This window comes from Octopus sinensis, linkage group LG25, assembly GCF_006345805.1.
Source record: "Octopus sinensis linkage group LG25, ASM634580v1, whole genome shotgun sequence".
NCBI classification, from domain to species: Eukaryota; Metazoa; Mollusca; class Cephalopoda; order Octopoda; family Octopodidae; genus Octopus; species Octopus sinensis.
This window is the reverse complement of record NC_043021.1, coordinates 3,535,562-3,561,790: the sequence shown is the minus strand read 5'-3', so window position 1 is coordinate 3,561,790 and position 26,229 is coordinate 3,535,562. Positions and strand designations below refer to the sequence as shown.

General features: G+C 36.6%; 1 protein-coding gene across 3 annotated transcripts in view; it reads right to left on the bottom strand.

Moving 5' to 3' along the window:
* LOC115224199 (eukaryotic translation initiation factor 4 gamma 1) overlaps positions 1-26,229 on the bottom strand; it is a 78,110-nt gene that overhangs the window by 32,728 nt on the left and 19,153 nt on the right. The window contains exon 3 of one of the 3 annotated variants that reach the window (XM_029794963.2): positions 3,360-3,461. The exons of the other annotated variants lie outside the window; for them this stretch is intronic. Within the exon in view, the coding sequence (XP_029650823.1) occupies positions 3,360-3,387 (28 nt within the window). The 5' untranslated portion in view covers positions 3,388-3,461. The remainder of the gene's footprint in view (positions 1-3,359; positions 3,462-26,229) is intronic. 3 annotated transcript variants of the gene reach the window in all.

Genomic DNA, 26,229 nt, shown 5'->3' with positions numbered 1-26,229 from the left:
TTTTTTTTTTCTGCTACCATTCATTGTGAAGGAAACCTAAGAAGAGTAGAGGGAGACTAAAAGCATTGGCTTTACCTCCAGAAATGTTACAGATTTCTCCACCACACCCTTTACAGCTGACAACAATGGTTCATGCTTAACAGCTTCAATGCTGAGACAGAATCATTGAGAATATGCTGTTTGGTGGAAGTTTGAGTGAAGACATTTCAACAATGTAAACAAACAGCAAATACTGCTACTGCTTCTGATTTCACTTAATCCAACCTTGCCTTCCTCTTAAGTGACCGACCCAATAACATGGAAACCTGCAACCTATGTGTCTTGTAAAGAGAGGCGTTTAAAGCAGTAATCACTTCCAATACTGTTCTGAGATCAATAATACTTTCCTCGGAGTGGCAGAAACAAGCAGAGTGATTCTTTCCTGGAAAGTGTAGTGGGAGTTAATTCAACAATCAATCAAAACTTTTGTGCTACAAACGACAATAATTCGTGAAGAGGATTTCCTGCTTGTGGCATTGGAAAAATTTTTGCCAAAAATTTACTCAGCTTTGGTCCTGTTGAATTACCAATGCTTGGTATATTCATTTATGCAACATCCATAAATATTTTGCTTCTTTTATGTCAAAATATGGAGATACTGAGTAAATCTGTCACAAAACTCACAAGTTTGAAATTGAAGAAAACAATCTCCCACCCAACTTCTAAGCAGCTTAATTCTAGTCAATTAATTCTAGAGCATCATCATCATCATCATCATCATCGTTTAACGTCCGTTCTCCATGCTAGCATGGGTTGGACGGTTCGACCGGGGATCTGGGAAGCCAGGAGGCTGCACCAGGCTCCAGTCTGATCTGGCAGTGTTTCTACAGCTGGATGCCCTTCCTAACGCCAACCACTCCGTCTGTGAGTGTAGTGGGTGCTTTTTACGTGCCACCTGCATAATTACTATAACTGATTGGAGAGTTGTGAAATAATAAAAAAACAAATAAAGAGCTTATCAGATGGAACTTGCAAGAAACCAACCAGTCAATCTAAATATTTTCAGTGGCAATTTGCACTGAGAGTTCAAATCTGCTATTATTTATACTTCAAGACAAGACATTTAACTCTGGCATTCAAATTACACTCAATTGTAATGCTCATTTATTCATATTGTTTTGAATTAATCATACATTATTCCATAGCTTCACGATTTTGATACTTTGATAATTTTTAGAAATGACAGTGTCTAGGTTCGGTGTGAAAGGCCAGATCTGGCCAGTTTGAGCATAAAACAGGTAGAATATTCAGGCTGGATATGACTGAGATAATTCTACATTGCCTTAACCCTTTAGTGTTTAAACCGGCCATATCTGGCCCAGATATTCTACATGTTTTATATTCAAACTGGCAATATCTAGCCTCTCACACCTACCCGACAATGTCATTCTAAATATAAACAATCACATCATTGAAACCGCAAAGCTATAAGATAATGCATGATTAATTCAAAACAATTTGAGTGGAAAAGTATTACATTTAACAGAGTAATCTGAACACTAAAGGGTTAATTCATCTAACCAAAATTAGACAACTACGAAGACTAAGCTGGGAAAGTTAGATGCGATAAACTTACAATCCCATCCAGAAGTTAGTTTCTCATATTAAATAAACTCTATAAAAAGTGAAATCAAGAGGCAACTCTAAGGATTTTAGTGATTCATGTAAAGATTAAACTTTAATTAATGTCGAGGCAATGAAAATGTTTATAAAGTATGTGGCTGGTGTTGCATTCTATTGCTGTGATATAAAATGTAAAAGTATACCAGAGGCAAAATTAAATAAGAAAAAAAATATATATATTCTATTGTAAAAACAAAAAAAAATATTGCTTGGAATCTATTTTCTTTACAACTTATAAGCTACATCTATAAAAGATCAAGTTACGTCAGAGACATCAGATATGCCAATTTATCAAAGATTTAGAGGCAAAAAAAAATAGCTCTCACCTCCTTTCTCTCTATATACATACATACACATACACAGCTAATAAAATTCCTCTATTCCAAGAAAAGCTTGTCATTAATATCTTATTAAATACATTATTACACATTAATATGTTTGCAGACTTTTCTTTAATGAACTAGCTCCACCCTGATGCAACACCTCTGGTTATTTCTAATTGACAACCTCCCCCCCAACTTCATTTATGCTTCCAATATTACTGGCTGACCTTCATTCAACAGCACACTTTCACTTAACAATCAAACTGATACTATAGAATGAGATAGTTCAAATCAAAACTGCTAATGTACCAGTTCCACTCATTACTTTGTTTTCATCTGTGATCTAAGATCACATTGCATACCAAATTTACCAACAAAAGAGAGGTACACGCATGGGCTGTGCAGTTAAGAAGCTCTCTTTGCAACCATCTAGTTTTTGTTTCAATCTCGGTGCATGGCATCTTAGGCAAGTGTCCATTACAGCATAAGGCAGACCAATACCTTGTGAGTGAATTTCGTAGATGGAAACTGTGCAGAATCCCAGTGTGTGTGTGTCCATTACCATTGATTTACAACCAGTGTTGATTTGACAAAAGGGACCAATGGAACAAGCACCTGACTTAAAAATAAGTATTAGGGTGGTCTGTTTGACAAAAACCCTTCAAGGTGGTGTTCCAACACGGAGAACTTGCTTCATTTGCCTGACAAAACAAAACCTGATGCTTATCAAAATATCATCTAGATCATTTTCATACAGGGCCCAGTTCCTGTGCGATAGTTATCACCCAGTCCCTGTCAAAACAATCCAAACACCAGCTGAATTGGGTCCTGCTGTTAAAGCACTTGCTAATATACTGATTGCTGGAGTTTGTGACTATCTCACTGCAATCCACACAGGCACAGCTGTACAGTTAAGAAGCTCATTCTGCCACCATGTGGCTTCAGGCTTAATCTCAGCACGTGGCATCTTAGGCAAGCGTCTATTGTAGCTTCAAGGCCATCCAATGCCTTGTGAATGAATTTGGTATGCAATGTGTTCTTAGATCAGCTTAAAGTAATGGTATATCTAGAATACAGATTACATACATTGTTCCTAAACATTCAACTGAATACCTCCATAGCAGTTCATGCAAAGCTAAATAAAACAGTCCCAGAGTTCTTAAGTTTAACACGTCATATAACCAAGTCAGAATCCATTCTACCAACATTAACATAAATATTACAGTAAAAAAAAAAAAAATTTTTTTAAAGTTACAATAATCAAGAAATTGATTGTTTCTTCTATTTCTATCTTGATGGCCATCTCCGTTGTAAATGGGAGAGGTGGACAAGTTATTTATATCCAAACTATTTATATATGAATTAAAATTTTACCTGATGAAACAAATTTTCTGGAATGCATCTTAATATTTTCTTAGATTCTCATCGTTGGCAACATAAATATTTCCATCCCTTACACTGAATATCAAGAGAAACCTACACAACATAAATACAAATAATAGAGAAAATAAGGGTTTTCTTTTTGGTGTTTAAAGGCATTATTATCTATTATGGTTCATGGAGGGGGCAATTAAATGTGTATACTTTTTGGTGTTTAGTGAATAAGACAAGAACCAAGAGTATTGGGGAATGTAATAAAAACAAGTCTAGTACACAACTGAGAATGGATTCTCTAACTGTTTGCTTACAAGAGCAAAGTATTCAGAGCACCTGTCCTAATAGAAAGCTAGCATAGCAATACTACTATCAGCTACTACAGTGGACAAGGAGGTGATGCATTAGAGTATAATATTACCAGGAGAGAGCTGGGTTGCATATGTGAAAATTTCTGAGGCAAATTTGACTTAGATAAAACAATCATCTTGCATTTTCAACATAGATATATGGTCTGATAAAGTCTTTTCAATGGTACAACAAGCAATGGAGAAACTTGTCGGCTGACCAAGCTGTGTGTGAGTGTGCTACAAGTTGAATGGATCAACAGTGGTGCCAATGAAGAATTTAGTGCACTGTTATTAAATGAAACCTAAACTAAAATGATGAAGTTGGCAGCATTAATAGATCTCTAATGTTAAAGAAGCTTTACTGCTGAAGGGCCACTGATCAGTGTTGCAAGATTCAAGAAAAGTAGGGCCAGAAAGGTGCTGCCTTTGTTGGGAACAAAAATGCTCTCTATTCAAACAGGTGGACCATATGAAGTAATGCTTAATGTATAAAACTGTGGTAATGAAACAGTGAATGCAGAGAGTGTCTGCAGCAACTAAAGAGAAATTATTACCACTAATTGAATGGTTAATTAATGAGAATGGCTTGGTACAAGATACTACTGTAAGTTTTTGAGTATCAAAAGCACAAGCCCATAGATACAAGAGAGCTGACTACACGTGTTGATGCCAGCTGACTGAAACAATATCTGGGGTTGATGTTGGGAAAATACCGCCAGCAAATGCAGAACAAAAGAATGACTTTTGGAAAAGTATTCAAGTCAGATCTTAAGAATATTGGGCCTCATGAAAATATTAAGAGACAGTAATATTGTATTAAAAACCCATTGTCCATACTAAAAAAAAAAAGTGCTGAAAGAAACAAAAAATATTTTTTTAAGACAATTCAAATTGGGTAAATTAACTTCTACAACAAAGATAAATCAAATCAAATCCAGTCTTTCCAGAATAGCAGAAGTTAGATGTAGAAGCAGAAATGGAAGAATATTTTTGAAGAAGCAATATCCTAGCTTAGCTTAGCTTAAGATGAGGAACATTACATAAAAATTATTCTAGAAACACAAAGCCCAATTACATATAATGAAAAGCTCAAATGAAAACTTAACATTTCTGATGTGAAAAAATAATTTAAAGTTAAGCATCCAATAATATACTGAACTGATATTTAATGTTACAAAATCTGTCAATTTAACAATTTGGATGTTGGGCTTTTACAGATTAAGATGCATGAAAAAAAAAATATACCTCATTGCAGACCTGTTCAACCTATGTCACAACAGGGGAAATTTTATTTTAAACAATAGCTAACAGTTTTACAAATATATAAATAATATCTTGATAAAGATATTTGAAGCAAACTAGAAACAAGATACACACATCCAATGGTTAGAATTTAGATAGTTGTGTAAATGATAGAAGGAAAATAAAATCTAAATAAACCAGACAGCAGCAAAAGCAAAGAAAATTGTTTTAGAATTTTCATTCAATCAGAGAAGAAATCCTTTACGTTAATCATTCTTTTAGTCAGTACAGCAAATTTTTTTTTTTATATATAATTTAAAGCAATTTTTTTTTTCTTTCTTATTACATGCACAAACAAGAGTTAGTTGAAATGGTTGACTCCACCTAATCAGAGTATCTTCAGATGGAGAAGAAAAAAATCTTATAGTGTAATTGCATTTAAAAGCCTGGAAGGATGTAACTAAATTTGAAAACTATTTTTACTTTTGTTCCTATGCACAGTAAATTAAAGCAGAGTTATTTGAAGCTGAGTGTTTGTGTGTGTGTGTGTGTGTGTTGTGTGTACGTACATACTGTATTTCTTTTCTAACCACAGTCAAAATACCTTTAAAGGATTAATCTTAGGGTAAAGGAACCATTGTCAGCAGAATCAGTCTATCAACTGACATACTGATTAGATTTTGAAATAGCTTAGATTAGCAAAAAAAAAAAAATATATAAATAAATACACCATTTTGATAAAAAGACAGTCAATAAAGTTAGAATACTTTACTGAAAAAAAAAAAATGTTGAAGCTAAAATTAAGAGTGACTAGTGGAACACTGTCTACAAAATAGTAGGCACTGACCTACCCACAATCCTAATTTAAAAATAAATATTTCCAAGTCACAGAGTAACCTAATAGCTATAATACACGGCAACGAAGACATCAAATTTTGACTGCTTTTTCTGCTTTGTGAGAGACAAATGTGCCCAGTAAACGATTCTGATCATATTTCTCTAAATTGAATTTAGCAGTTGCAGTTGAAACAGAAATGTCTTATAACAGGAATTGAGGTGTATTGATTTAATCCATACATCAAACACCATCCTACATTTTTTTTTTTTTAAATACCTAAAAGCAGAATTCTTCAGTAGTGATGGTATTAATAATACAAGACAGATGATATCTAGAGTCTGCTATATAATATTCATGTGGCTTGTGTGTGAGTCAAAGCATGCTAGATTATCTAATAGTTAAATATTACTATTAGATATCTAAAACATTACTCACTCATGGTTTTAGAAGGCAGCATTTACGTAAGAAAGCATTTAGAAACACATCCTCCAGAACATGACCCATGAGAGAATAATATACATACATACAGCAGCAAAATTCATACAAGCAAAGAAAGGGAAGATAAAATAGTAATTGTAGGTAAAGTGATATCTACTCAAATAATAAAGTGATAGAATTATTATTAAATGTCTCTAAGACCAAGGATTAAAAAAAAAATAACAAACAGGAAGGAAAAAAAAAAGCAAGTCTAGAAATAATTGTCGGCAAGCATGCAGAATTCAGAATATAGATAGAAATAAAGTAGGTTTATTCTGTAAAAACTTCACTAATCGACACAAATTCCTATCAAAATTTAATTACGTCACATAACATGAAAAGATTTTTAAAAAATGCAAAGATACAAAAAAAAAATTATTTACACTGAATGGAACTTTTTTTTCTTGTTTTTTTCCTTGTTAAATGTTTGGGTTGATATATTTAGTGAAAAGTAAATTTTTTTACAAAGCAGACTTACCCGTCTGACTGCCAGAACTGTGTAAGATATAAACAGAGCTCTTATACCTACTTCAAGGGCAGCGTCTACAGACTGGTCAATGAGACGTCTGAACTAAAGACGAAAATGTACCAGGCGACTTAAACAATTAGGTAGCAGACACCTTACTAATCAGATAGTTGCACACCATATATAACAATCTCCATAGTGTCAACTAGATGTCTTTAAAACATTTTGTCATCCACCACTACCACCACAACTGGACAGCAAACTATCTAAGCAAGCCTTGCAACACCAAAACTTGCTAACTGCCAACCTTAACACATAACAGAAGACCAATAACTGGACAACGAAAATCAAATTTTAAAACAATTATAGACTAAACAGAGTTTACACAAAAGCGATTTCAAGTAGTGGCTGAGTGGTAACAAGTTTGCTTCCAAACTACGTAGTGGGGGGTTGTGGGGTGTCAGTCCCATTGTGTGGCACCTTGGTTAAGTGTCTTCTACTATAGCCCTGGGTTAACCAAAACATTGTGTGAGTGTGTGTGTGATAAATGAGTGTCACTTTCATGAAAGCTGTGTCCTTTGTTTCCCAAATCTGCCATGAAAACATGTCTAGCAATGGGAAAATATTATCTCAATTGCAAACAGTTCATGGTTAGCAACAGGAAGGGCATCCAGCTGTAAAAAAAAGATCTGCCTCAAAAATTTCCACCCAACCCATGCAAAGTGGAAAAGTGGACATTGAAATAATGATCAAACGGGTGTAGTAGGCATGGTTGTTAAGCTAAGAAGCTTACTACACAGTATTGTATGTAGTTCCGAGTTTGATCCTATAGAATGGCAACTCGGATAAGTATTGCGAGTATTTTATAGTCATTGTTTCAGGTCAGCCAAACCTTGTGAAACTGGACAAATGGAAACTGTAACAGACTTTATCCCACATCCTGTTGCACCACTGCCTCTACCTAATCATCCGATACCTTCAGTAGAGTTCATCTCCACATGCATGTACACTTTCATCTCTTGTGGGGCTGCTAAGGTGTGAGCAATCAGACTGACAACAAATTTTTTTTTTTTTTTTTAAACCCCAGAGGAAACAGTTGAAAAGAAAAAAAAACATTTCTTTTTTAAAATCTTTACTTGAACATGGAATATTCAGATTTATAAAACTATGGAAGCACTCCGTCGGTTACGACGACGAGGGTTCCGGTTGATCCGATCAACGGAACAGCCTGCTCGTGAAATTAAGGTGTAAGTGGCTGAGCACTCCACAGACACGTGTACCCTTAACGTAGTTCTCGGGGATATTCAGCGTGACACAGAGAGTGACAAGGCCGGCCCTTTGAAATACAGGTACAACAGAAACAGGAAGTAAGAGTGAGAGAAAGTTGTGGTGAAAGAGTACAGCAGGGATCACCACCATCCCTGCCGGAGCCTCGTGGAGCTTTAGGTGTTTTCGCTCAATAAACACTCACAACGCCCGGTCTGGGAATCGAAACCGCGATCCTACGACCGCGAGTCCGCTGCCCTAACCACTGGGCCATTGCGCCTCCTATAAAACTATATCACAAAGACCAATCAAGAGTGATCAAGCCTCACAAAGGCAACCAGCAAGTAACAAGTCCCGTAATTATCAGGTTATAAGAAGCAGCCCGTTCATGTGATGTATCTAGAACAAATTGCTATAAGGGAAGCTCTCCAGCATAAAGTGACATTCACAGCAGAATTTGAACTCATTAGTGCAATTATAGATAGCTCCCATTGTTATCACTGCCCACAGTACATATTTACAATGAGGAGAACTGGGCCATTTGAGAACAATGTCTCTTAGTCATATGCAACAATGTACAAGTAATGGAATACAGAATGAAGAGCTTTTGATTGGTAAAGAAAACACAGCCAAGCCTACACAAAAAATAAAGAATAATTTCTTTTGCCTGGATACAAGGTTAATTTTTCATTCATTTCGTTGTAAGTAAAGAGTATGGTTTATTGGCTGAACACAATGTTACTGATATTTCTCGTTATAAAACCCTAGCCTAACCCAAATGGATGAAAGCTAAATAAACTAATTTGATTAGATGTTTCAAGAACACTGAAATCAAAACTCACCGATTGTTTGACCTGCGTATATTTCTGAGTATACAACTGTCGAATATGGAGTTAAGGTTTGATCTCCTTGTTCTTGATCCTCTAATCAGATGAATTGATTTTTGTGCTTTGTTCATTTGGGAAGTTTATAAAGTAACACAGTGTCAATTCAATAAAATATAAGATTGCACCAGGCCAGATCAGACTGGGTCTGGTGCAGCCTTCTGGCTTCCCAGACCCCAGTTGAACCGTCCAACCCATGCTAGCATGGAAAGCGGATGTTAAATGATGATGATGATGATGATGATTCTCTGCAAATGTTAAGACTATATATCTGCCGAGCGAAAGCCACTCTTCTCTAAAAGTCATGTGGCCTCTCTCAGACATTTTTATTGTATTGGATAGCTTGCAAGGTGCATAGTGACCTCATTAATGTTGGAAGTCCCTTATTCTCCTAGTATAAAATCCCCCCTCTCAACTGGGCACTCACGGCAACCTCACTAGTGCTGATGACACTAAAGAAAAAAGAAAAACACCCAGTACAAACTGTAAAATAGTTGGTATCAAGGAGGACATCAGGCTGTAGAAGCCAAGCCAAAAGACCACTAGAGTGCAGTCCTTGGGCCCATCGGATCCTGTTAAACGATGCCAAAATGGAACACAGGCATTAAATGATATGATCATAACCTTACCTCAGTTTATCTCACTGAAGATACAATACCGTCAGGTTCTATTGGGATCAAGTTAATATGAAATAGAATCTAGTTCTCATTAGTGGAGTTTAATAGCAATAGACTTTTATTCTAACCTGTAAGATTTCTAGCCAACTTGAATTCTACAAAAGCCAGGGTCAACCACCCCATATATTTTGTCAGTTTATAGAAAACAGGAACAAATGATTTTACTATCACAATAAAACAAAATCCATCAATAATTTTAACAGAGGATATGTGTCATCGCCCCCACAAACTCCAGATACTGTGCTTATCTTTTACTTCTAATTGCCAAAACAGATTTAAAGATAGACAAATAATAAAACACTTGAAACTAAAGTTTTATTTGTGTATTTGTGAGAAGCTGAAGACCTTTCAGCAAGGAATTTGAATGACAAAAAAAGAAACAATTACAATTGTGTGTGTATATATATATATATATATATATATATATATATATATATATATATATATACTCTCTTTACTCTTTTACTTGTTTCAGTCATTTGACTGCGGCCATGCTGGAGCACCGCCTTTAGTCGAGCAAATCGACCCCCAGGACTTATTCTTTGTAAGCCCAGTACTTATTCTATCGGTCTCTTTTGCCGAACCGCTAAGTGACAGCGACATAAACACACCAGCATCGGTTGTCAAGCAATGCTAGGGGGACAGACACACACACACACACACACACACACACATATATATATATATATACAACAGGCTTCTTTCAGTTTCCGTCTACCAAATTCACTCACAAGGCATTGGTCGGCCCAAGGCTATAGCAGAAGACACTTGCCCAAGATGCCACGCAGTGTGACTGAACCCGGAACCATGTGGCTGGTTAGCAAGCTACTTACCACACAGCCACTCCTGCGCCTATATATAAACTTCAGCCAAAGGAATGTCAGCAAGATTATTTATTTAGTTATGATTGACAGGAAATTGAGCTCCAAAGTAGAATTCAAGCATACTTAGCCCCAGTTTATAACTAAAAGGGCTTAATTTAATCTTTTAGTAAATAAATCTAAAGACATTTTTGCATAGAGCATAGGGAAGAGAACATCACATACTAAGGTTCTCTCTACAGATTTTGTTATAGAAACTAAAGCCAGCACATCTAATGTAAGCACCAATGTGATTGAAGATGGAGAAAATAGGTAATGAGTGTAGTATATGCAGGCTCCAAGAGTTTTAACCAAATATGGTCTCTCTACAATATGGTGTAATCAACATGTATATAGCAGTTGACCAGGAATATGATTAATATGTAAAATTGGTATAGCTAATAATGTGACACTGCTATATTTAGTGGCTGTTTAAGCATTGAATTCATGAATGGTCAATGGGTTGGACGGGTGCTGATGAAAGAGTAAGAACTCTTGAAATATGGCATATATGCCCATTACCTATTTTCCCATCTACAATCAACTACATTAGACATATTCAAATACAAAACATTGTAATAAATCAGTGCATGGTTATAATCTCTATAGAAAAATTCCCAGAGGTAATTTTAAACAGGTGATTTAATAGCACTGCTAACACAGTAGGACACAGTATTGACTTATAAAGCATTTACTATATTCTGTCGTATATTATGATTGCATTACAAAATATAGTGTTCCTATAAGTAATTAATAGGAGAATTTGTCAAGTAGTGTCAAAACTTCAACCCCCACTAAACATACACACACACACACACACAGAATGGTACCAAATTTTGATTCAGTGTAATGAAATGTGATGTCTTCTAATGCTGTTAAAATTTTATCTACCACCACTAAACTTGTTGACTGTATTCCATATTTATCAATAAAACTCACCCCTCCTCCACCTGTTATCTATATTATGCATCAAACTTACATTCCCCTCAGATTCTTCCCCACTACAGTTTCCTTTCAATCAGCAATATGTGCTTCAAGCAGTTATCTACCTGAAAAAGTTTATTAGTCAATGTTACACCTGTCTCAAATCTACCTTGTATTTTGTGAGGCACAGATCAGTCTCAGATCAACCCCTATCTCCTTTGCTCTACTGCTACTACAAACAACTTACTGCCAATTTAGCTTGACTAATACATTTCTTTTTAAGGTTTAATTAGGAGGGGCTGTACCCATCACTTCAGTAGACCCTCCCATATGTCAAGGTCTATGTGCTGTACCCATCACTTCAGTAGACCCTCCCATATGTCAAGGTCTATGTACTGTACCCATCACTTCAGTAGACCCTCCAATATGTCAAGGTCTATGTGCTGTACCCATCACTTCAGTAGACCCTCCCATATGTCAAGGTCTATGTGCTGTACCCATCACTTCAGTAGACCCTCCCATATGTCAAGGTCTATGTGCTGTACCCATCACTTCAGTAGACCCTCCCATATGTCAAGGTCTATGTACTGTACCCATCACTTCAGTAGACCCTCCCATATGTCAAGGTCTATGTGCTGTACCCATCACTTCAGTAGACCCTCCCATATGTCAAGGTCTATGTGTGTTATTACTCAGCTTCATGTCTGAAGGAAACCACAGGCAAGAAGGGAATTCAAGACGATGGATTGATATGGGGCCAAGGCCAAGGTAGAAGTGACATTTCAAGTGGGTTTCAATGGATATGGTATGTAATCAGTTAAGAACAACACTGGTATGCACTAACAAGGAACAATAGACTAAACACTTGCAGGTATTCTCAATTGCAATCAATGTCTGTTTAAAGAAAAACTTGATTCTAATCTTTCTTACTTTCTATCAGTTGTTTTTGTCTTTTCCTTTGATAGACAGTATTTTTTTTTTTTGCATTAAAATGAAAAAAAAAAAAAAAAAAAAAATTAAATCCACCACCATATGTCCATGGGAAATAACAACACCTGTCAATGAGAAGAGTAGGTCATGCCATTCATACACTCAGAGATAAAAATTACTTCTGAAACAACCTCATAGAAATCCTATTGACACAAACGTACATAAATAAGTGATCAATATGTCAAATATTTAATAATAGTCAATTTTGCAGCCATTCACATGAAGAAGCTTCAACAGAAATAAATGCGCTCGCCCACACCAACAGAATACAAGTACTTTAAACAGTAAAAAGAATTTATTGGGTAAAAATGATTCATGTATGGTTTATTATGTCAGCAAAGTCATGGCAGAAGACTTCACTTGCAACATTTCATAAATTCTGTAGTTATGAGAGTTAAATAAACTAGGGTCAGATTCCCCAAAATTATATACCTATGCCCACAACTTATTGGAAATGTGTAAAAAGCATCTAATAATTCAAGAGGTGGACATACAACAGAGAGATTCCAAACAATAATGTCTCTTCATTCTTTTTTAATGTTTTACCAGATACAAATGTGAATCTCTGATTGCTGTTGTTTCATGCCATTAGAGAATACCTACTTCTTTATTACCCACAAGGGGCTAAACACAGAGGGGACAAACAAGGACAGACATAGGTATTAAGTCGATTACATCGACCCCAGTGCGTAACTGGTACTTAATTTATCGACCCCGAAAGGATGAAAGGCAAAGTCGACCTCGGCGGAATTTGAACTCAGAACGTAGCGGCGGACGAGATACCGCAAAAGCATTTCGCCCGGCGTGCTAATGTTTCTGCCAGCTCGCCGCCTTAGAGAATACCGTTTCCTTTTAGACAATATAAGTGGGTGCTGAAAAGTTCCTGGGTTTGGGTAAAAGAAAATACAGGAGGATTGGTTAATTATGATTTTATTCAACATATTCCCCTCTCAGATTCACACGCTTATTGCAGTGGTCCTTCAGTTTTTCTAAGCCCTTTAAAAGAACTTGGAAAGCTGGGCCTCCAACTAGAACTTTCACGAGACCAGGAGCTTTTCAGCACTCCCTCATATGTGTCCGTAACACACTTGGATTCTTGCTGTTCTGCATGCACCCCATGAATTATTACCTGCTTGGCAGGCACCAGCACACATGAACAAATGATTTTGTTTGCTGATTCCAAATAAACAAGTGCTCATGCACTTGTCATATTTATCGGTCTGGTGGTGTAGTTTTGACTGAGGAGACACACAATGAGGTTGAAACACTGTGGGGTATCAAAGTTCCCTTATACTGATGAATTACATACTGTCAAAAGAGAGAGGTTCTCTAATAACAAACAACAGAGATGAGATATTGTTGAATCTGCCAGAGTGTATTAAGAAAGAACAGATACATTATTAGAAGCATCTACTTTGTTTTTATAATGCATTTTATGACCAACAGTTGTTTACAAGCTTCCAATGAGATCAGTGGCTCAAACACCACTAAGTGCTTCTGTTATATTTATAACTAATTCATACAGAAAGGGTTCCCAAGGTTTTCATATACCAAATTCCATTCATAATGCATATGATCAACTTCAGACCATTACACCCACAGCAGATGTGAACTGAAAGCTCAATACTTTGCTTAAGTAGCTGGGTGATGTTGGAGCATAAAATTGGAGTGAGGGCTGTGAGTTGTCAAGCACGACAAGAATCTGGAAGGGAATTTTGAGTGAGCAATAATATATAGTAACAAGAAGAAAAAAAAGGTTCAGGAATGAATCTTTGAAGAGACCATTTGTAACTCAAGCTTTTGTGTTCCAAAAAAAAGAATATACAGTTTAATGGTTCGGCAAAATGCCTTTAGATTTAGAATGCAACACTTAGGCAAAAGGCTTGCGCTTCTAATCCCCTGGTGCACCATCATTAATCAATAATAGACAATATTGTCAAAGACATTAGGGTCTGGAGTACCGTTATCTCTTTTTCTTTTTATGCATTTTTACTCCAAAACAAACTGTCTCACCTACATTATGTATTTGCACTCGCAAATAATCTACACCCTGAATAATTATCTTTCAACATGCTTTACCTTGCACTATGAATGGTGCAAATTTTATCTCTCTCTTTAAAAATTAACAAAGCAGTGCTTCCCTGCAATTATCTTTACTTGCTACACATGCAGCTTTTAAATCACTGCAAAGACACCAAGCCTTTTGTTGCACTAATTCAAGACTTATACACCGATTCTGATGCTCTAATCAAATTACCAAGCCTTTCTGTTTCAGTAATTGAACCACTGCATTAGTAACGATTGTAGCTTTTACTGAGATTAAAACCTTTTACGTGCACTATCATACACACTTTGTCATTTTAAACTGTTCTGGTCACTGACAGCTTACAGCCTTACATTTCACCAATGTTTGTTGGCGCCTCACCTCTCTCTTAATTGCTTTATTATTTCCACTTAAATTCAACCAAATTCACATTTTGGAGGCATGTTAAGAGAATAAGCACAAGAAAAACCTTTTAACCAAACAACACCTTATGTGGTCCAATTTAAAACAGAGCAGTGACACACTGTCCTTCCTTGAGCAAACAAACTCCCAAAAACAAGCAATTTTTTCCAGGAATTTCAAAGTAGTCCACCAGTTCAATAACTGGCATTACCGGAATCAGTTTATAACCATGGATGTTCCTAGCTCAGATGTTCAAAACCTGGAAACTGTCTGTGTAACTAATTTTGGACCCTTCTCCAAATCAATATTCAAATTAAATCATCCAATAAATAATTACAATATTTATGAACAAGCACTAATATGTTTCAAGTAGAGAGATATGTGCACAATAACTTTACAGATTCTTAGAAGAGTAAAACTAACAGAATCTCTCATGCCAATATTCTCATCGATCTGGGGCTAATTATTCAGCAAATTCTAAGTGAAAAGGCTAAACTGCAACACCACCCACCAAAAAAGACAGAAGTTGTAACTGAACAATGCCTATAAAGCTCACAAGCATATGGAATCAACCTGCTGCAAATCAGCTGTTTCCAAGAAGGTTTTTGAAAATGTACCACAGCTGAGAATGAAATACATAGTTGGCTTCCTTTGTGTTTATTACAATTTTCTTTTTACTTTCTTACATTAAAAATGGTGAAAAATGCATTAAACAAGTCATTTTATGTTTGAATAACCCAATTTGCATTTTAATTTTCTTTTTTATAATGGTAGGTATGTAGGTGTGTGTATATATATATATATATATATATTATATATATATATATATATATATATATGAATAAAAAAAATGGAGTTAACGCAAGTGTAATCAAATATTTTTACTTTCGACACATGTTTCGAAAATTCCACTGATACTATTCAAAAGAATAAATGGTATAAACAATGCAATCTTCTCCTCAGGAAAGTGAAAAAAACGAAACTCGTCAATAAGACATTTTTACTTGTGAGATTTTTGCTGACCTGGTAACTATTTATTTATTTTTTCCGTGTTAATTGTTAACAAGGTAAAAATACACTCATCTACTTATATATATATATATATATATACACATATATATATTTATATGTATGTAGGACGACTCTACGATATTCTAAAGAATTCAAGCAAATATTAAAATTAAATCATCCCATCAATAAATACGATGTTTATGAAAATTGTAACTAAAATCTTACACAATTCTGAAAAAAATCCAATGTGGAATCTCTATTTTGAAAACTCTTGCTCCATTTAAGATGTCTGCTCTTTAATTCTCTGAACATAAGTGGCTGAATTATCAGCCACAATGTTTTGAAGTGCTCACGATATGAGCAGCAGATCTAACAACTGTTAACTGTCCTTGTTTATAAACAAATCACCTAGCAACCTTCTGACCAATCAAAGACCTTGATTCATATGACCTATGGCTCTTATAAGGGGAAGTAAGCTTGTGGATTTGGGTGAAATTTTTCCCATGTTTTGCAGATTTAAATCACAAAAAAAAAAAAAAAAAAAAAAAGTCTGGAGAAAACTATCAGCTGATCAGGCAATAGATCGAATATTAGACTTCAATAAGGAGCGAACCGTTAGTAAGAGAGCGATTTGGAAAGCGAAAATGGTTCTGCACCAATTGATAAGAGTTTGCATAGCATTGCAGTCACTAATGGTTTAGATGATGATGATGCACAAATGTCACAATAACAGCACCAGCCCTAGCCATTCATTTGTGTTACCAAGTCACAAAACAAAGATCTACAGGTACAAACATTTTGGGGGAAAAAATTTTTGAGCATGTATGAGGAGAGGGAATTTTGCCCAAGAACCCATTGTAGAGTTTTTTGAACAAATATCTAGATCAGCAGCTAAAAGGTTAAGAATTAGCTGAACCGAACTTCTCAGTCGGTGACCTATTTTTGGTAAGCTTTATTCTCTAGAACAAAATATTGATTACCTTCATAAACACGTATGGTTATGGAACCTCATTCCTTTCTCAAGAGCATCAACTATATATAAGTGAAATATACTAGTGCCAGTGGCACGTAAAAAGCACCATCCGAATCGTGGCCAATGCCAGTGCCGCCCCGACTGGCTTCCGTGACGGTGGCACGTAAAATGCACCAATCCGACCGTGGCCGTTGCCAGCCTCGCCTGGCACCAGTGCAGGTGGCACGTAAAAAGCACCCACTACACTCACGGAGTGGTTGGTGTTAGGAAGGGCATCCAGCTGTAGAAACATTGCCAGATAAGACTGGAGCCTGGTGCAGCCTTCTGGCTTCCCAGATCCCCGGTCGAACCGTCCAACCCATGCTAGCATGGAGAACGGACGTTAAACGATGATGATGATGAATGAAGTTTAGAATGACAACAAATATACAGGTATGAGCAAGTAGATTGCTTACAGTTTATACTCCAAGAAAATGAATTAACTAATGTACACACACCACTGACTCTCTGAAACACCATATTGAAAGTCAAGCTATTTGCAGTGATTATTTAATATGCTTAAAGTGCAAGATCTGTTCCTTTGGTAAAAGGTAGCTGAAAAGTTTCCTAACCACTTGTCTGTGTATCTAGATATCAACTATAATACAATCACAAAAAGAAAAAAAAATTTCCAAAAATAATGAGCATAAGACCAAATTAAAAAAATAATAATTGGTGTACAAAAACAATTTATATTTTCTTTAAATAGAATGTTATCCAAAGTGATAGAAAATTGGCTTTTCATAATCAAATTAACATATTTTTGATTTAGGCACTCGACTAATTCCAGAGAGTGAGATGCAAGGTCAACAATTGAGCTGATACAATTACTGGTACTTATGGACTGCTCAGAAAGAGATGTAAAGCGTCAACCCTTAACTTCAAGCAGGGCTTCATCATTCCTGAAGGAGAACCCCTTCTTGGACTCCTTCCACAGCTGTGTCTCCCTGACCAGTCATGACCATGTAGGCCCTAAGTAGTGAGTAAGATCATCTCGTCATCTTGTCTTCGGTCAGCCTCTTGATTTTGTCCATTGTCTTGGTGTTTATTCCATCACCTTGATTGTCCATCTGTTGTCCTTCAGTTGCATGATGTAACCAGCCCATCAATATTTGTTCTCCTTGACGGTTCTTATGTCATCCTTGACTCACGTGCTGTCAAATTCAGGCATTGGTTTTCTTGTCCTGCAATGTAATGTCAAGCAGGATTTGTTCCATTTTCTGTTGGGCATTCATGATTGGTAGTGTTGAGAGCCCATGGTCCTTTGCTGTAAATCATCACTGGCAGTTATGTACTCATTAAATTCTTTCTTTTAATTTTCATGAAAGCAGCATTAAAAGCAAAAACAATTACAGTAAACCTCATTCTAGATGTATAGCATACCAAAGTTCACCCTAAATTTCTACCAATTCAACATATTTACCAAATATTCATTTTATCATAAAATGTTTTGGGTTTTGTTCTTTTACTTGTTTCAGTCATTTGACTGTGGCCATGCTGGAGCACTGCCTTAAAGGGCTTTAGCTGAAGTAATCAACCCCCAGGACTTATTCTTTGTAAGCCTAGTACTTATTCTATCAGTCTTTTACCAAGCCACTAAATTATGGGGGCATAAACACACACACAAATGCATATTACACACATACAACAGGCTTCTTTCAGTTTCCATCTACCAAATCCACTCACAAGGCTCTGGTTGGCCTGAAGCTATAGTAGAAGATATGAAAGTTTATGGGCTGATTGTTACATCTATAGACAATATTTTATGCGTATATTCTGATTCAAAATAGCCAGCCACCCTTAACCTTTTCTCAACTAGAATACATGACTTATAAGGTTTAAGTAATGGGTAAATGCATATGCCACGCCCAGTAAAATGACGTCAATATATAATACTAAACAGGAAGGAATTCCAAAATCTGTGGCTACTGATAGAACATTTCTTAATGAGATAAAGACTCTTGTTTCAAAATATTCTTATTAAATAAATACTACATAGATATAGTAAATGTTCCTATATTAATGGAAAGAGAGAGAGAGAGCATCATGTTTAAGTAAACATTTGCGTAAGAAAGATTGTTGTAATACCATACAATGGTTAAGATATGTGGATTATTATATCATACACGAGAATATGCATCTATAATTTACTAATTCCAGAGAGCTGCCTCCTACAACAAATGTAACAGGTTATTGACCTATCAGCCAAAGAATCAATGGCTCACAGCTCCCATTGCTGGCATTCTGAATTATGAGAACAGCTGAGTTAGTGGTCTCAATTATATTACTGGCAGTGTGACGTGTTTGGTCAAAGATCTTGAATATATGCATGAGACAATTTACTGTTGTATAGATACAGTAAAGGAGAAATAGGTCACATCATCTCTCTCTATATAAACGGCAGTTTGTCTGTGTGTGTCTGTTAGGTTGTACCCTCACCCTGACCACGGCTTTCAACCGATTCTGATGAAACTCGACACACACATAGCCCCAATGTCATAATTCAAAACTAATGCAGCGAAAATTTTGAAAAGTTCCCCCAGTTCTGAAAAAGATCGATAAATTCGACATGGGGTCGGCAATCAGAAACACAGACCACAGGTGGTCTAGGGGACGCAACTCGACCTTTTTAACTCTCAAAAAAAATTTACCATCATTTTTTCCCCATTTTTTTGCTATTTTTTGGCTATAACTCTCTAAAAATGCTTTATAGTTATTTCCCTTACAAACCCGAGCAACGCCGGGCGATACTGCTAGTATATTTATATATGGATTCATAAGCTTCTTGTTCATTGATTGAACTAAAAGATTCCTTGAGATACACTGAATTGACTTCATCAGAACTGGGATTAGACAGCTCTTGTCAGACTACAATCCTAAATGCACCCTGGTAACATGCACATTACACAAGGTTTTTAAATTTTTTAATAATTTTTTTTCTTCCCACCAGGGGGTGGGGGTGGGGCTAGACCAAACATTGCTGAGAGACGTACATTTGACACTCCTAGCATATAGTATTTTATCAAGCACACACAAGATGGCTTTCCTAAAAATTTTATCTCCATATTGTTGAAGAAAGGTTTTACATCTGGATATAATTTCTACAGTTAACCATTTTACCAAAGTGAAATCGACACCCTGAACAAAGTAGATGTACTCAGAATATATCAGACATATAAATAACTTCATAATAAATGTATACACAGACTTGTTGAACCATTTTGATTGAAAACATAAATACAGATCAACTAGATATAAACTTAATATTTCAAACTATTTTGTGAAATTCTCTACATTGATAAAACCGCAACTGTGTATCAAATACAAGGAACTTACACTTCATTAGTCTTTAATACTTTAACTGTGAAATTAAATTTCATGGTTATTCCAGTAATGGTGTTAAATATCTACCAATAAATAGAACCAGTATTTTCTGGTAGTCACACTGCCTCAATAAACTAAACACGTCTCAACAGAAAATAGTTTAAACCATGACATTCCTCAACAAAAGATTTTGGTACATAAAACTGCTTTCTGCAGTAAAAGAGTTAAAGTTGTAGACCAAGCTATTAATGATTCGAGTGAAGAATTGAGAGCAGTAAAATGGCTTATGGCATTTAGCTATGTCCTTTACATTTTGATTTCAGATCCCACCAAGGCTGGAGATAGAATATGCATCAGCCAGAAACCGGAGGCCAATCTTAATGGGCCGTATCCTTCCCCCAAAATTCGACGTCTCGTGCCTATGTTAAAAACCATTAGAGATTAAGTAAAAAATAAATAAAACCTGTAATAAATAAATTAATCAACAAAACAGTTCGCACTAAGAAAATCAACTCCTTATCAGGAAACTTATCAGAATTTGAGAATTTCTCAAACTCAAACAGGATGTATTAAGAGATTTCAGAATGAAGACTGCAACAAAAAGATCCTAAAATAAATTGTTAATTAGATGTATTTCAAGATTACTGACACCTTCATGATAAATTTATTTCCCAGTGATCAATAAACTTTATCACAGGACTCTGTGAAACTCCATGAAACAAACACACAATGCAAACAACACTGGCTATTCACATATTCACATACTGTCATGCAATCCTGCAGGAAGGAAAGGAATGCCTAAGAAATCCAATACAGAGTGAGCAGATGTTTATCGGTACTTTAAAATAACAACACTGACTAAAGTTGTTGATATTACTTACAGAAGGAGTTGCAATGGATCCTAATGATTGCACGGTGATGGGTGAAAATACTGGAAGACCAAACTGGAGTACAGCATTTTCTATGGGATGCATCGATGTTTTCAAAGAAATATTTATATGCCATGGCGGCGAGGTGGCAGAAACGTTAGCGCGCCGGGCGAAACGCTTAGCAGTATTTCGTCTGTCGTTACATTCTGAGTTCAAATTACGCAGAGGTTGACTTTGCCTTTCATCCTTTCGGGGTCGATAAATGAAGTACCAGTTGCGTACTGGAGGCGATATAATCGACTTAGTCCCTTTGTCTGTCTTTGTTTGTCCCCTCTACGTTTAGCCCCTTGTGGGTAGTAAAGAAATATATATATATATATGCCCTTTTCCATTTTCAAGCATTAACCCTTTAGTGTTTAAACCGGCCACATCCGGCCCAGTATATTATACATGTTTTATATTCAAACTGGCGATATCCAGCCTCTCACACCTAACCTACAATGCCATTCTAAAAATAAACATTCACATCATTGAAACCTCAAAGCTATAAGATAATGCATGATTAATTCAAAACAATTTGAGTGAAAAAGTATTACATTTAACCGAATAATCTGAACACTAAAGGGTTACGGTATGATTTGCTACAGAATTAACTCTTAATTCTAGTAAGTCAAGTGACCACATTGAAGCTCCCTTCATAGCTATTTTAGTACTTGGGACAAAATGCTTAGTGCCATTTCTTCTGACACTTTGTGTTCTGTTATTCCTCACCTTCTAACAGAGCATACAATGTTGTAGTTTCATGCACACTACTTTATATCGTTAGCATGACTACAGAGGTGTCACTGCATTTAAAAGCTAACCTAAGATAGTAGCTAAAACTATCGCAAAGATAGCTTAAGTAAACATACAATGCCAGCAAACTGACCTCAAACACACAAGATAGCTGAATACTTCAATAAATCCACTTTGATGTCAGATGTTATAATCATTATGCATTCAACAGAACAGTAATTAAATTGTTAACTATGAAATCTACCATTTCCAATTAATTTTACTAAACGCAAATTGGGTTGAGATGTTGGACCATTAATACAGAAATGAAAAATTCAAGCTCTTCACCACACTAACTCAGACAAAAAAAGCAAAATTCCAGTTGTCTCACTCAATTAACCTGTCTGCAAAATGAGATTACATTGACTTACAAAAGTTATCATTCAACATCCACATTCCGTGCTGGCATAGATTGGACAGTTTAACAGGAGCCAAGTATCTGGAGAGCTCCACTGAGCTCCAAATCATACTTTGGAAGGGTTTCTATGGCTGAGTGCCTTCCTAATGCCAACCACTTAACAGGGTGTATTGGATACTTTTCCCTTGTGGTACCTGCACAAGTGAGGGTCACCAAATAACTTACAAGACAAAATCCCTTGACAGATTAGGTAGGGGTGCAGAATTAAAGGAGGTGGTTTTGTATCAAATGTTGAGAGGTTAAAGTATTAGAGAGAGGGGTAGGAAAAAAGGAAGTGTCAGGGCATACCCTCAGGGTACAGACACAGAGAATCAAGGACAGCTAGGTGAGTGTTTGGGTTCGCAAGAATGTGAATGGAGAGTGACAGACAGAGATGAGAATGGAATGAATGGTGAACCTGAATGGAGACTTGGACATGGGTGAATTTCAGTTCAGAGTAAGGTTAAGGAAAACAGGAGTGGGTCAAGGAGTTAAGGTATGATATTTCGAGGAACAATAATAGCATTGTTTCAGATACAAACTTCTCTATTACCAGGGGAAAAATTAAAAAATTAAAAAATTTTAAATAAAAAGAAAATGAAAAAACACACACACAGATATAACAAAAATTGAAGTTCATGCGTTTTCCATGCAATCTTATTTGAGACTATTTTATAGCCAGATACCCTTCCTTCAACTAATCCTTACAGGTTTTGCAAGTAAGGATTTTTTTTCTTTGATTCAATTGGTCTTAAAAAGTGCAAGATGACAGAGTGTATGCCGATATCTTAATTCCCCCAGCTGTATCCCAGGTCATGTTAAATAATAATCAACATTAGAAGACCAAGATAAGATAAGATTCCACAAGAATGATCCTTGATGCTATCCTAGAGAGCCATCCAACATATTCCAGTATGGAAATACAGATTAAAGCAATAAAGTTGATACTAATTTGTTAAAGAAAGAAGTAAAACAGAAGAATCAGATTGCAATAATCACCATTGCTATTTTTCATACGCGCAGGAGTGGCTGTGTGGCAAGTAGTTTATCAACACATGGTTCCGGGTTCAGTCCCACTGCGTGGCACCTTGGGCAAGTGTATTCTATAGCCTCGGGCCGACCAAAGCCTCGTGAGTGGATTTGGTAGATGGAAACTGAAATATGTTTTGGCGTTAGGAAGGGCATCCAGCTGTAGAAACATTGCCAGATAAGACTGGAGCCTGGGGCAGCCTTCTGGCTTCCCAGATCCCCGGTCGAACCATCCAACCCATGCTAGCATGGAGAACGGACGTTAAACGATGATGATGATGATGAATTCTTTAGGATTTTTCATTCACAATTTGAAAAATGCTAAAATTATATTTCCCGGACTATAACAACATTTCCTAACCAGTAGTATGCACTCGTTAAGCAAGACACGTAATTGCCTTCCTCAACTTACCTGGCTACACTCCTATTTCAATGCACTGAACAGTAAGTGGTAAAATACATATATATATATATATATATATATACAAAATAGTAATAAATAAATAAAGACTGGTGACTGCACAAGTTATGCACAATTTCAGAATCTTACTTGCAGTCATTAATAGTGCTCTTGAGAAGCAAGATATTGCTTCTGCTTGCCTCAGTCTGCTTCACTAATAAGTAAGCACTGATCTGCTCTCTTGGCTGGCTGGCTGGCTTCATGCTCTTGCTTGATTTGGCTGGTGCCATTCCAAGTTAGTGATCCCAGAGACAAGATCATGCATAGAACCAACCAGATCCACCACTGCTCTCATGCCAGACCTTCTGCATCTCCCAAGGTGATGTCGAGACTGATCTACTCCCTCACAGGTAAACAACACTTATCTTTTGGCTTTATTCAGACAGCCATTCCTGATATCACTGCCAATTACACATTGGCCCAATGTTCTATCAACCCTTTAGTATTTGAACTAACCATATCCAGCCCAAATATTCTTGTTTTATGTTCAAACCTGCCAGAAAATTGATTTCTCACACCTACCCTACAATGTCGTTCTAAAAAATAATCACACCATCAAAGTCTTGAAGCTACAAGATAATGCTTGATTAACTTAAAACAATGTTCGGAGACCCCCTTCGGTCATGACACAGACCATGGGATTGCACCTAGAAAGTTCCCCTCCTAGACACAAGTCCGGGCGAGGTTGTTTATGGAAGACCAGCAGTCACCCATGCATACCGGTCTCCCCTCTCCACGCCACCAGTGTTATCCAAGGGAAAGACAAAGGTCGATACAGCTTGGCACCAGTGACGTCGCAACTCATTTCTACAGCTGAGTGAACTGGAGCAACATGAAATAAAGTGCCTTGCTCTAGAACACAACACCCAGCCCGGTCCGGGATTCGAGCTCACAACCTCACGATCGTAAGCCCGACGCTCTAACCACAGAGCCATGCTCCTTCACATTAAATGTAAATGATTAAGTATTACGCTTAAGAGATGGATGAAACGCGGCTAAACATTTTGCTCTGTGTAGTACTAACAGTTCTGCCAGTTTGCCACCTTAATAATAATAATCTTTTCTGCTATAGGGAGGGGCCTTGTCAATTACATCAACCCCAGAGTTACACTGGTACTTATTTCATCGACCCCCAAAAGGATGAAAGGCAAAGTCGACCTCAGCGGAATTTGAACTCAGAATGTAAAGACGGATGAAATGCCGCCAAGCATTTTACCCAACGTGCTAATGATTCTGCCAGGTGGCCGCCTTAATAATAACAAACTCATGTATCAGAAAAAGCTTAAAATAAAATCCATGGAGCACATAACATTACCTTAAATACTAATTTAAAAAGCACACATGCTTTTATTCAACAGCAATTTCTATACAGTTGTAATTAGCAACTAATTAAAATGAAGAAATGTTGATATGAACTATATTGTATAACAAACGAACACATACAATCACATGACAATTGACTAAGTTTGTCTTTTCATTAATAAATAGCAGCTTGAGAATGATACTATCTCATCCTCAAACTGTTTTTTGTATAGTTTTATTCCTTTTTATTTATCCTAATTCTGAAAGGTATCCAACTGTGAAACATTTCTGTCAACAAGTCATGCAAAAAAAGTCAAAATATGAAGAAAAAAAAAACAAAAAAACATCGACCTTAATATCAGCTGGATATCTAAAACATTTGCAATATCCTCATTTATCATAATTCTCTTCCTCAGTGTTTTGAAGTTTACCTCTAACCACAAACACATGCCTTCAATTGTCCACCTCTTATCACACAGTTACCTTCATCATCATCACTTAACATCCACCTTCCATGCTGGCATGGGTTGGATGGTTTGACAGGAGCTGAGGCTAACTATTCCCAGCCACCAAGGGGTTCAAGAAAAACAACCAAATCTTCCTTGAGGGATGTGTTATATAATGCAGTCTCTGATATATACACATCATCATCATCATCGTTTAACATTTGTCTTCCGTGCTAGCACGGGTTGGACGAGGTCTGGGAAGCCAGGAGGCTGCACCAGGCTCCAGTCTGATCTGGCAGTGTTTCTACAGCTGGATGCCCTTTCTAATGCCAACCACTCCATGAGTGTAGTGGGTGCTTTTTACATGCCAGGGGAGTCTGGCAGCGGCCACGATCGGTTGATGCTTTTTACGTGCCCCGGCACAGAAGCCAGTAAAGACGGCGCTGGCATTGGCCACGTTCGGATGGTGCTTTTTACAAAAGATCATGGAGTGAAATGCCCTTTAATCATAGTTTTGCCTGGGGACTAAAACACCCTAACCACCTTAGCTTCTGCAACTTTTGAAGTACACTACTATAAAGATATGTTTTCAGTTGATTTGAGAAAGACAAAGAGCAAACCTGAAAGCAAAGCGTTTTTGAATTTGTTCCAGATTATACACACTCTTTACCTGCCATTGGATATGATTAAGTTACATGAGAAATAAAGAGGCGAGAGAGGCATGTGTAGAGTGTGCAACCTGACTTCATTTCTCAGCTAGCAATTT